General features: G+C 34.0%; 1 protein-coding gene across 1 annotated transcript in view; it reads right to left on the minus strand.

The window, feature by feature from the left end:
* Positions 1-8,861: 8,861 nt before the first annotated feature.
* The window catches only part of LOC129225595 (uncharacterized), a 102,698-nt gene continuing 97,837 nt past the window's right edge, over positions 8,862-13,722 (minus strand). Inside the window, exon 2 of the mRNA XM_054860052.1 lies at positions 8,862-11,334. Within this exon, the coding sequence (XP_054716027.1) occupies positions 10,671-11,334 (664 nt within the window). The 3' untranslated portion in view covers positions 8,862-10,670. The remainder of the gene's footprint in view (positions 11,335-13,722) is intronic.

Here is a 13,722-nt window from a genome sequence, read left to right on the forward strand (position 1 = left end):
AAGTCAACGTTGTTGCTGTATTGGTAATATGTTACTTTAATTAGCCTTCCAAGTTGTGGAGGGAATTGCCACAAAACTCGGACACTTTGCACACCCAATTTGAGACCCCCTGCGTTAGCAGAAGTTCTCAAATTGGGTGTGCAAAGTGTCCGAGTCCCTTGTAAGTCACCCCCTAATGCAGGTTGCGTTAGGGGGTGACTTACAAGGGACTCGGTTTTGACTTTGCGGTTTTGACTTTTTGTGCATTTGAAACTTTGTTTTTAATGCACAAAAAATTAATAATTATTTGTGCAAAATATTCTGATATTATTTCCTTGTATAAGGTAAAAGTACATAGTATTATTCAAAAATAATGGCGCGGTTCTAAATGTGTATATTTCTGAGAGTAAAAGTGGTACATAAACATTATTAAAAGTGAAAAATATTTTAGCAGTTATTGATAAAGTACCACCTATATTGTTGCTATTAAGCATTAATATAATCAGAATTTCAGTGAATGAAATGATTAGACATTTTCTTTTTACATGCATGCCATGGGTAATAAGGTCACTTTCAAAAAAATTCTGAGAAAAAACGCGGGATGCTGTGCACATCCGCTTGTTAAGCATTAAAAGGGGTTCAAATGAGCCAATTTTTTTAGATTTTTAAAAAATGTGTTTTTTGAGTAATCTTACTTCAAAAATCGTTAGTTTTTGAAAATTTCAAATTTTTTATTTTCAAGGCTGCATGCATCTAACCAAGGAACCTCACGACTTCAGTAATCATGAAAAAGGTTCAAAATGGTCGCATTCGAAAAAGCATACTTAGACATTTTTTTGACCCATTAACTGTGTGCCCTCATCCTCTCGTTTTTGAGATATGGGGTCTTAAAGTGTAAACTTAAGTGTAATCTTTTTTTAAAGTTGTCGTTTCTCTTGAAAAACCTTCTAATTGTTAAGCTTGATAGTGATTCTAAACTTTAACACACAAGTAAAGCAGGGGTGTCTATTTCCTCCAAGAGCGATAGTGCTACCCCCCCCCCAGACGAGAAAAGAATACCCCTACAAACAACCCCCTTAAAATTTTAACGGAGCAGTCTGTACCATGACTCCCCCCCCCCCCCGGTAGTTACTCCTGAGTAAAGAATTAACTTATCACATCTTTCGCGCACTTTGTCCACAAATGACCAAACATGGCAATGAGCTGTCTTGTCAGATGCAGATGTTAAATTCGCGCCGTACATTCCAGTTCCGAACGAAATTCGCTAAATTTGCCGACTTTACTTACAATTTCGGCAAACTTTAAGACCTCATATTTCGATAACGGGGCCACGAGGGCACGTAATTTTTGTGCCACAAACATATTTTACTATGCTCTTCCAAATGCTACCAGTTTGAATTTTTTTCGAATTTCATTGATCGTGAGGTTTCCTGGTAAGGATTATAATAAAATATGTTAAGAAACCATCATACAAGGGTTTTAGACTGCCATCTCCGTTTATTAAAAAAGACTTTTTTTTCACGGAGGAAAAAAAAAATCATAAAATCGGTAAAAATGCAGTTTTTTCGCCACAATTTTTTTTTTTAACCAAAAAACCTAACTTAATTTTCAAAAATGATGTCTAGATGATACATAGGTCCTTATTTATTTTTAGAAAAACGAATTATTCAAGTAGGTGAAATACTTTTGAAATAGTGTCCATTTTAAATCGAGTGTTTTGCTGTTTTTTCCCAAAATGACCGATTTTGTGCAGAATTTTAGTAAACTGTAACTGAAGAAAAAATTTTTTCTTGCAAAATCCTTTTGGGACATTTTATGTGTCCTTTAGTTGTAATTACTGTAACTTTTTCAAAAAAAATCTTTGACAGTCATTGTGACAGGTCCTGCCTGATCTGAAATGGAACGGCTCATCTCTACATAGTATAAAATGAAGTCTCCAAACAGCGTCTGTTTGTTTAAACGCGCAAAACTCGAGAACTACTCAGCCGATTTCGCCGAAATTTTCATAGCATCTATCTTTTAGCCCCGGAAAGGTTTGCAGACCAGTTCGAAAAAAAAAATCGACAAGTAGTTCTTTTTTTATTCCAATTTAGGCCCAATTTTTACATAAATTCTCGAATATGTGGGTGAAAAATTACTTGCACATATGTATTAATATTACATATCGATAGAAAGGGTAAAATTTTTCGCGTTCTATACGCAATTCGTACCAATGCTCTAACTTTATTACGGCGGGATTTATTTGCGTTTTTAGCTCGAATTTTTCAGGCTTAGCTGAAATTTAGGTACTACTTTCTTCATTAAATAAACCAATAATAAAATATTAGTTTAAAAAACCAAAAAAAAAAAAAAAAAAAAAAAACACGCTTTAGTAGCAAAATGAACTAAAAAATGAAAAATAATCTTTATTTGACAAGTATCTTTATATATTAATAGGCAAGCCGTTTTCATTCGGTACCGATTTCTCCTCTGTTTGTGAACCGATTTCCTTCATTCTCTTTTCGTTCGGTAGCTATTGCCGAGTTTTAGTGTCATCAATAAAATTTTTTGAAATCGAACGTTAATTAACGGAGATATTAAAAAAAAAAAAAAACAAAAAAAAACGAATTTTCGTCCTAAATGGCTCTTTCTACTAGAACGGATGGTCCAATTTTTTCGAATTTAATATGGTTGAAAAGGTCTTTAAAAAACACTCCTAACGAAAAAATTGTCAGGGCGCCCAAGGTCCGATAACCTAAATACACTAGAAAAAAGTTATAAGCGTTTTTTAGTTAACGAAACTAAAAAAATTTAATTTTATCTCTTTTCCATTGTTGAAATTCATTGTTGGAAGCGTGAAACATTAAGTTTTAATTCGTTTTTTAAACCGCTTTTTCTACACGAATGCTTCGTTTAATGCTTCGAACTTGGTATGGTTGGAAAGCTCGCGAAAAATGCTTTAAAAACACGTTTCACCCGGTTTACCGCGCGAAAATCGAAATTCGCTATGTTGTCTAGAAACAGCGCTAGAAGCAATTAAAAGTTAGTGAAAAATCATTTTTATTTGCTTTTTCACGCGACGTAGCGTGAAAAAATTGCTGGATAATATTGTGATGTTACCGATTCTCGCTTGAGCATAAAGAAATGAAATACTTGCATTTGTTTTTATTATTGAGGCTTTTTGTGTAACTACGGGCATTTAAAATATTTTCATTTTGATTATGTTTCCGGGATTTTAATATTTAAATAAATTATTTTTCGGAGTGAGGGACGATTTTCAGTTTCAGCTCCCAATAATACCTGCATTTACTATCACCACAAACAGATCTCAAGGTGAAACGTTTGATAAAATTGGCGTATTATTACGACGACTAATGCTTTTGCATGGACAATTATATATTGTCGTGAGTAAAGTTCGTTCATTTGACTGTTGGAAATTTTATATTTAACGGCAAGATCATGTCTCTTTTACAAAAAATATTGTTTCTACAGAAGTTTTACGTATTAAGGGAGTTTTGCGGCATCATTTCATTCAGAACGACTTCCATAATTGTGAAATTGGCGAATTTGATTCATTTTGATACCAATGCCAGGAAGAGAAATATTTTTCTTTTGCATTCGTAAAAAACGAGTACAGAAATGTCTATTTGCAAGGAATTGACTGCGAATGAAGCCCCTCTTTAAGGTGGGTTTCATTAAATTGTAACCGTTCGTGACAAGGCGGAGGAAATAAATGACAAGAGGAACATACAAAGGGGAGAAAGGGACATCAAGCTTTTTTTTTTTGAAAAGAACGTTTATGAAAAACAGTGTGATATGTGGCAAAGGTAAGAGGGGGTTATGGTGAAATGTGAAACTTTGCGACAAAGGGGAGAGAGATCAAAAATTTTGAAAAGTGCATTTGTCAGTTTTCCCCTAAACCGTAAACAAATCACAAACACGATTAAAAAAAAAAAAAAAAAAAAAAAACACTATTATTGCGACGTCCAGTGTTTTTGAATGGACAATTTTTAATGTAGCAAGTAGGATTCGTTCATTTGACTGTTTGGAATTTAATAATTCTAACGGCAGAGGTCAAGGCAACTAACTCAATAATATTAAACTTATTAAAAGAAGCATTGTTCATGCAGAAGTTTTACGTATAATCTGAGTTTTGCAGGATCATTTCATTCAGGAAGATTTCGACAATTGTTAGAATGGCGGGCGCTCTTCATCTATTGGCGTCAAATTTTTGGCATCAATTGCAGCTCGAGAAATGTTTTTACTTTGCATATGAAAACAAAGAGTAGGGGAATGTATATTTGCATATGGTTGCCACAAAATAGGGGCTGTCCACGAATGAAGTCCCGGTTTAAGGTGAGGTTTCACGAAATAGTAACAGTTTGTGACAAGGGAGAGGAAAGACATGACAAGGGAGGGGAATACAACGGGGGGGAACGTGACAACAAGCCATTTTTTTTTTTTTAACTAGGAATGTTTATGGTTAATTCCATGTAACTTTAACCCTTATTGCTATTTTATAAATATTTTTTCCCAAGGTTTTTATCTTGCTTTAGGACAAGTACAATAACCAGACTTCAGGAATTTCACATAAAAACAATTTTAGTATTTATGTGGTGGCAACACTTTGCTTCCAAAGTTTATCATTCATTTTGGTTGCTTGAAACTGTGATTAGGCCAATTTTGGAACAAGTTTTCAAAAGTAAGTGTACACTTTTCTTACATTCTGTTTATGTTATATTTTAAAGTAACAAACATATTTTATGAAAACAACTTTTGAGAAACTTAGAATTGTTTAGAGCTATGATTTATTTCAAATTTAAACTAACCAATTCTGTTGCAGTGTCAGTCACAGAAAAGTGATATTTTTCTTTTTAACTTCAATTTATTAAAGAAATTCAGATTAAAATGCACCTAGTTTTCTGATTTAAAGACATAATGTATCTGATAAAACAGATGGAATAAAAATCTGTACAGAAATTTATACATTTTTGATGGATTTTAAAATGTAGTGTCAGTCACAGTTTAAAACGTGTAGTGTCAGTCACACACATATAACAGTCTTAAAATCCACTTACTTAGTCTAAAAACAGATGTTTATTAATTAGTATTTTGATTTAGATGGGAAAAACAGCTGCTGAAAGAAAAAAGGACCAAATAGAAAGACTAAAGGCTAGTGGAAAATATGAAAGTTTTAAGGAGAGAGAGAAGAACAAACTGAAAGAAAGACGCCTCCAGAAGAAAAAACAGATGACTATAGAAGAGAAAGAAGCAGCAAAAGTAAAGAAAAGAGAGGAAGTAAGAAAATATCGAGCCAAAAAAGCTTTAAAAGTATTAAAAACCCATGATGTATTGTGTTCTGAGCTAAGTTCTCCGTCTAAAGCGTTTAAGAGTCCACAGTCATTCGGAAAAGCGATTTCCAAAGTAAAGAAAAATTTACCGAAGAGTCTGAACAAATCCAAGGCAATCATTAAAAAGTTAGCCCAGCAAATTGTACCAAATATTGTCCAGTCATCTTTGCCCAAGTTCAGAATTTCAAAAATTGATATAAGTGTTAAAGAACAAGTAGAAGCATTTTATGAAAGAGATAGCATAAGCTACCAAGCACCAGGTGCTAAAGACTTTGTGATTGTTAAAGACTCAGAAGGCAACAAATCAAAAGTGCAGAAAAAATACATATGTATGACTCTTGGGGAAGCTCATGAAATATTTAAAAAAGAAAACCCATGCATTAAAATTGGCCTATCCAAGTTTTGTGAATTACGTCCTTCTCACATTTGTCTGAGGCATGAAACTCCAGCTAATTTATGCTTATGCATATATCACGAAAATGTTCGACTTTTACTTGAAGGGATAAGTTTTTTACCCAATAGTACATCCGAGTTTGTTAAAATTATTGTTTGTAATACTCCAACAAAGAAATGTTATTATCAAACATGTATTAACTGTGAAAGTTTGAAAAACCTTCAAACTGCAATTGAACATTCAGAAGCAAATCTCGATGAAGACATTAAATTATTCCAACGGATGAAAGATGAAGCAAATGCTGTTGCAAAGCAAAAAATCTGTCTATCAATGAATGAAGCAATTGAAAAATTAAAAGGAAAACTTCCTCAATTTCTACAACATGTTTTTATAAAGCAACAACAGGAGATCTTTTTTGAAAACTTCAAAAACAATATGCAATCAAATGTATTGCTTCTACATTTTGATTTCAGCGAAAACTAGTTTTTTTCTCTCAAGACGAGATTCAGTCGGCCCATTGGGTCTCTAAATCTTGTACACTTTATACAGCTATGGCCTATTTTATTTATGAAAATGATCTTAAGTCTGTACCTATTGTGGTGGTATCGGATTACCTTCATCATGATAAATATGCTGTTGCAATATTTAATAACGCCATCATTAAAAAAATTAAACATGATTTTCCTGCACTGTCAATTTTAAAAATCGTGTATAAGTCTGACGGAACTGCACAACATTTTAAGCAGAAGTATTCAATTTGTCTATCAATGCTAAAATCAAATGATATTGAATGGCATTTTACCGTTACAGGCCACGGTAAAGGGCCAATAGATGGTGTAAGTGGAACTGTTAAGCGCAGAATCTGAGAAGCCACCAGGTCCAGAAAGATAAATCCATGCAATGCTGAAGAATTTTCTACATCAGCGCAACAAATTTGCAAAAATGTAACTGTATTACATATTCCACAATGCAAAATTGAAGCAGAAAAAAATCGCTTAGATCAACTATGTTGTCCAGCAGGAAATTAAATATTCGCAATTCCTAATACAAGAACATTGCACTCTTTTATTAAAATTGATGATTACATTTTAAAGGCATCCAACATAAGTTTAAATCCTAAACAATATATTAAATTTAACATGAGAACAGGTGAATGTGAAGATATAAAAATGAACGATAGTGAAAAAGAAAAAATGAATGAAAGTGATGAAATGTAAACAGGTGGAAATGTAGAAATGTGCGAAGAAAATTCTCTTCTTGAGGCGCATGAGATAAAAATAGGCAATTGGGTTCTTGTTCCATTTACAGGGAAATGTAAATTGAAGCATTTTGTTTGCTTTCATTGTTTGATCAGAAGAAATTTGAGTTTAAAAAATTGTCTCAAAATTTACTTCCATTCTTGTAGTGTCAGTTCTAAAAATTATTTGCATTTTTAGAAACCTATTTCTACAAAAGTAAAATAGCTAGCTGTAAAAGAAAATTTTTAATAAATTTTTTCACTTGTAAATAAACGTCTGACGTCGTGTCTGTCACGCGTGGAAATAGCCTTATGGAAAAACAGCGTGACATGTGACAAAGGGAAGAGGGGTTATAGTGAAGTGCAAAACATTGTGACAAAGGGGGGACAGGATCGAAAACGTTGAAAAGTGTGACATCAGTTATGCATCACCCCTTATGCATGACCCCCCCCCCCACGTGGACACCCTTGCGATTCGAACGTGGGACAGTTACCGACATGATTTTGGAGCAACAAAAGGAGTTTCAGTGCCATATATTAAAGTAAAACCGCAAAATTTTGTCATGGATGGCATGAGCGACGAAGTTTACTACATGAAATTTTTTTTTTGGTTTTTAAATGGAAGTGCTTGAGAAATTCATCTGGGACTTAAATTAAGGGACTTATTTTCCTGATATTCACCCATAAGGTTTTGGTACATTTTCATATTAGACTGAGTTCCGAAAATGATTAAAACTTAACTGTAATTCCTTTGTAATATCTCTGAAGTCTCTTGTAATTGAAGGGGACGGTAAACTTTTTAAACTATTTTTCGTAAGTACATATTATTCAAGAAATATGAAACGGCATCAAAATTAGTGAGTTGTCAGTATTCAGAAGATCATGTACAAAAAATAAGCAACACTGTAAAAATTCAGTGCAATTAAAATATTTTTTATTGAAATTTTTCAAAGTGCTCCATGGGTTTGAATTTTGTTATATATATATATATATACACACACACATATATATATGTAAAGATAATTTTGGGTGTTCCAAAATTATCTTTACAACTTCAAAAATTCATAACTTCGAAAATAAACAAGATATTCATATTCTGTCTTTTGCATATATTACTGCAACTAATAAAGTTTTTTTAGTACACTTCACCATGCGCACCAGTGGTGGCCCTAAGCAGTTCCAGTCTGTAATCAATTTCAAGCCAGGTACGCTGCAATATGTCACCTGTGATTGTACTAAAATCTTGTGTGATGTGGCCTTTCAAGTCATCAATGTCATTAACTGGTGTCCAGTAAACAATGTCCTTTAAATAACCCCACAAGAAGAACTCGAGGGGTGTTATGTCTGGAGACCTTGGTGGCAATGGAATTGGGCCAGCCCGTCCAATCCATTAGTTGGGAAAAGTTCCGTTGAGGTGTTCCAGGTCTGCTGTCAACCAGTGTGGTGGTGCACCATCTTGTTGGAAGTAAACAATCGGCTGTAATTCTTCCAAATGAGAAAGAACAAAGTTTTGAAGCATATCCAGGTACACGCAGTCATTAACTGTGGTTTCTATGAAGAAAAAAGGACCAATGATTTTGTTGTGCATAACCTCACACTACACATTAACCTTTGTTGAAGCTCGACTACTGCATGTCGGAATGTTTGCCGTATTCGCTCCACATTTTCTGAACTTGGAAAAAAAAAAAAAAAATAGTTGCAGTAATACATGCAAAAGACAGAATGTAAATATCTTGTTTATGTTCGAAGTTATGAATTTTTGAAGGTGTAAAGATAATTTTGGAACACTTGTATGTATGTGTATGTGTGTGTATATATATATATATATATATATATATACAATGAAATAATAGAACATGTGTATTTGAGAATTGGTTCCTTAATGCACAATGTCCCCCCCCCCCCATATGGCGTTGCCAGGATTCACGTTATAGAGAGAGAGGCAAACACAGGCGATGTAAACAACAAAAAAGGTTCATTTCCTTTTATTATTTTTATAAAATCACTTTTGTAACACACCTTGTGAAAAAACATTTTTTTGAAAAATAACTTTAAAAAAGATGACTAATGAAATTAAATGAAAATAATCCCTTCAAAGTAAAAATATTAAAAACATTTTGAGTCGGTTAAGAATTGTCGGCATAGACTTACTCTCACAAGACTCGTGTTTGGCTAATTTAAATTATTACAGTAACCCCCTCGTTGTATCGCACTCGTCGGGAGACAATAAAAAGCGCGATACATTCGAAAACGCAGTATACGACCGAGGCACGATTTATCTGGTTTGAAATTTCAATTTGCTGGTACTGAAAATTCATTACTAATGATAGATGAAAATGAAAATGGATGTTCCATCTGTATACTGAAAAATTATATGAAAGGTAAGTAACCAGTGGCGCACACAGGAATTTTGCAAGGGGAGGGTCCAAGGTCGAAAGCCTCATTCTCATATCATACCCCCAATACGCCGTCAAACAAACATATTGACTTGATTTTATCGATTCCCGAGAACAAAAAACAGTAAAAAATAAACTACTGAATAAATAATTAGAATCATTTAATGAAATACATTTACTTAAATAAATAATTAGAGAGCAAAATAATTTACGATTTTACTTTTCTCATAATTAAAAAATGGATTCAAATTCATAGAATCTCATTTTAATCTGTAGTTACAAAACTAATAACATGATTATTACAGAGTATTCATTTATAATCAGCATTCTCCGTCTAGGCAATTCGTTATAGGAAAAGGCACAATATTTAAAAAAAATCTTAAAACATGAGGATTTTATTTTTTCACTTTTTGTACTGAAATTATTGTTACCTTTGTTTGAAATTATTCTACGAACAAATTACATAGAATCGTAATCAATCGGGGGGAAAAGCAGGATTTCTTATTACCTTATCAGAGCAGCTTTCTTTAGAAAAACAACGAAGAAAATTAGTTTTAGCAATGGTTCTTTTCGAATTAAAAAATAAAAAAATTTTTAAATTGTTTTTAAGAAGATTTAGTTGCAACTTAAGCTGCAGATAAATGGCAAATATGCCATTTAAAATAATATATTATTGTTTTTTTTTAATTTTCATTGCTTAAATAAAGAAACGGCTTTTCCTGAGAAAGCACTTTATTTTTGCTCAGGTGGTCTCAAATTTGAGGCAACGTGCTTTTTTCAAGGTCGCAGAGAGCCAAGGTGCCCCCCCCCCCCCCAAACGAGAGAAAACGAAGAAAGAAAAGGAAAAGGAGAAAAAAAAGATGTGGGAGAGAAACGAAAATGGGGAAAAGAAGGAAAGGGGGGGGGGGAGAGAAGAAAAAAGGGGGAAAAGAAAAAAAATCGAAATTACTTACTAGAAAACAATCTCCCCCCCCATTTCCTTTCTTTTATCTTTCCTCTTTTCTTTCTCTCTTTTTTGCGTCAGTGTCGCTGCCCCCCCCCCCCCAAGCCCGGGCGCCTAGTTTCCGACTAGGTTGAGATGGCCTGGTCGTCGGGCCTGCTTTTTTTCCTGCATTTTTTCCTGTATTTTTATAAGATAATGAAAAAGCGTAATATTTTCAAATGCTCGATATAACGAAGTGCGACGTAGCGAGGGGTTACTCTTAAAATTTAAATAAGCAACCAACAGTGATTGGTGAGAATTCTATCAACGATATACCCGAATGGTCAGTTGTAAATACAGCTCGAAGATGTACTTCATATGCAATGTACATTGTTTCATCTTCGACAAAAGTTCACAGTTTACCATCCCTTCCTTTCTTAAATAACTCATTTGTGTTTTGGATCTTCACCTGAAAAGGTTTGGCGTTTGACGTGAAATTCAGATGAACGTGGTAGATCTTGGATTCGATACGCCTGCGTGGTCTGGATCGAGGTTTGAAGCGTGGCTGTATGATATCTTCAATAGGAATAGTTGTGCCTCCGTAATCCTCGTTTTCCTCTGGATCTTCTTTCATGGGTTCACCAATGTCTTCCCAACGAGGTACTTCGTCCTTTGGATTTTGAGGCTTCCAGCCTTCTTCGATCATTTCGTAGTCATGTTCTTTTGAAGGTCTGTTGGGCTCTTCTTTCGGAATGTGTCCGCCAGTGGGTCGTTTTTGTCCTAAGAAGAATCCAACTTTCTTCTTGCCCAATTCTACGATGTTGTGTATATTTCGCAGTGGGTTCAGTTCGACCTGGAATCCAAAAGATCCCCCGCCGAAAACGTTCTGCATGTGTGGTACTGGATTAAGCCCTGTCACGTGTTCATCGCTTGGCGGTTTGGGTTTGGAGAAGAGTCGGAACAATCGTGGCAAATTTTCATGAGTCTGGCTGTCGTCAGTTCCGCCTCCAGGTCCGTCCGCAAGCGCTTTACAGATACACAGAAATGTCAAAATGAATCCAAAAGCTGATATTTTCCTGAAACGAAAACCAAAACGAGTTGAGATTTTTATATATTAATGCAAATTTAAATTTTTATCTAGTAAATATATAAGTACATTGTGAAATACATTTAATATAGCATAATCAATATTAATGCAAAGGTAAAAAAATATAGGATTTTTCCTATTTTAAAACTAATAAGTCACCCATCTTTCTTTTCGAATTTCAAACTTCCTCGTCCAAGTCCAAAGTTTTCGAATGGTATTTTTCTATTTTCTTGTGTTCGTTTGCTAGATGAAGCAAACGAATCAACGACGAAAGCAACGAAAGATTCATGAATCATGCTGTCGTCATACGCAATAAGTAAATAGTTCTTCAGCTTTAATTTTAAGATAAGATGCTCAATTACGGAGCTTCGATCTACGGATTCCTAAGTAATTGCAATACAAATCAAGAAATATTTCCTTTTTTATAACTACGTAATTATTTAAGCCGGGTCAGATTCTCGAATTTGAAATTTTCGCGTACTCAAAAATGAGTCAATCTCAACATTATTTGGAAATAATAAATAACTAGACGTTCTCATTTTTAAGAACATACCTTTTGATAGTGCAGTACTAAAATTCGTAAAATTTACAAATTACGAGATTCCAAACCTACTATTTTGTTGGTTCTAATTCTTAACTTCACAAGAGGTATTCATGCCTACAGCTAACCAATAAGAGGAGAGACAAAAACAATTCTATTGCTTACAGATCGCTCCCAAAGAAGATAATTCATATTTCAGGTGTTTCCAAATCAGTTGCTAGCAAAATATGATTTAATTTGGGAATAAATTTCCCAATTTATGCAAAACGAAAATACGATTTGTGACAGGATAAGCATTACAACATTATGTTCTGATAAGATAATTGAAAATATTTGCTTTCAAAGTGAAAAATGATGCGCTACAAGACTACCGATTCGTTTAAAGAAATTTGAATTGCTATTTCGAAAAGTGCCATCTAAAAACGGCTGGCAGAAAAGGAAATTGCCAATTAAACTTTCTGTACAAAAACTAAACTTATTGAAGTAGTGAAGAAAATTTAGTACATTCAACGACGGAAATAAAGTAAGTGAGATGCTCATGTGCATTCTTACTTATTTTTGACTCTTTTTTAAGTATTAAATATTATACTTCGCTAATTTCACTTATGCCTCGCAGTCTTCACTTGAAATACAGCCAGACAAAATTACTTTTTGTGTGGCGGCTCCATAAGGAAAAGTATCATTTTGGTTGCTGCATTCTAGAAAGAGTAAAGCATCCTATAAAATAAATATTGTGCTCTTTAATCAATTCTAAAGGAGTCGTATGCCTTCATATTGAGTAAAAAACCACGAAGCAAAACCAATACAGAGAAATATTTCCAACTCGCCTGATATCATAGCTTCGAGAATGACCCCCGAGTGGCAAATATTTTGTTTTTAAGTAAGATTCTGCGCCACAAAGCAATAGTTTTGCTTTTGCTCCTGATAGGTAATTTTTTTTTTTTTTTGATTATGCAGCAAATCTGTACCTCAAAGCCAGACCAATGTAAGTGGGGGGATTGAAAAATTGGGATTTTCCGATTATTAGTGCTTTGTATGTAGAATCCAATTCCGCATCGAGCAAAGACGCCCATATGGGGAGGAAGGGGGGCAAGTGGGGACTCAAGGCCCCCCCCCCTTTGAAATTAAAATTTCCTTGCTTTTAGTAATGTTTTCATTGCAAAAATGTAAAAACATTTCTTCTCCAGCACTTAATGGATATGTTATTAAACATGTCAAATTTTAATAATTGTAATCTGTACTGAAATCGGTTTCTATGGGGAAAACATCCCGCTAAACCATGGGGAAAATAACTGAAACCCCCTTTAAATTTTGCATGTGGGCGCCCTTGGCATCGAGCCATGTGAACGCAACTCTAAAAAAAAAAAAACTCTTGTAATTATTTACCAGTGTTAAAAGAGCGCACGTACCATCCTTAATGTGTCAGACAAACGTTTTCCCTCTCTCCTGTAAAGTAGCGATTGTGTGACTTACGTTAATCTGGCTCTGAGGTACAGAAATAATAACGTTATAGGAAGTCACGAAGTGCCAACATTTCATAGAAATGAACACAACAAAGTGACATTTAATCAAAAAGTAAAAAATATTTAATGTCCTAACTTCCAGATAAAAGAATGTAGAAAACTGTATAGAAAGTATGTCCAGGCAACCCTAAACATTGTTAGAGACTAAGAACACGTGACCAAATATTGTCACTGCTCTATTTATTTTTCAATATTTTTTCCATCCGTTTAATGTTATTTTTTCGATGTACTTCGGACAGTCAACATGTCTTGGAACACGAAGAGCAAAATATGCTAATCTGGTACGATTTTTAAAACGAATTTCATTACGATT

This window comes from Uloborus diversus, chromosome 7 (genome assembly GCF_026930045.1).
Source record: "Uloborus diversus isolate 005 chromosome 7, Udiv.v.3.1, whole genome shotgun sequence".
NCBI classification, from domain to species: Eukaryota; Metazoa; Arthropoda; class Arachnida; order Araneae; family Uloboridae; genus Uloborus; species Uloborus diversus.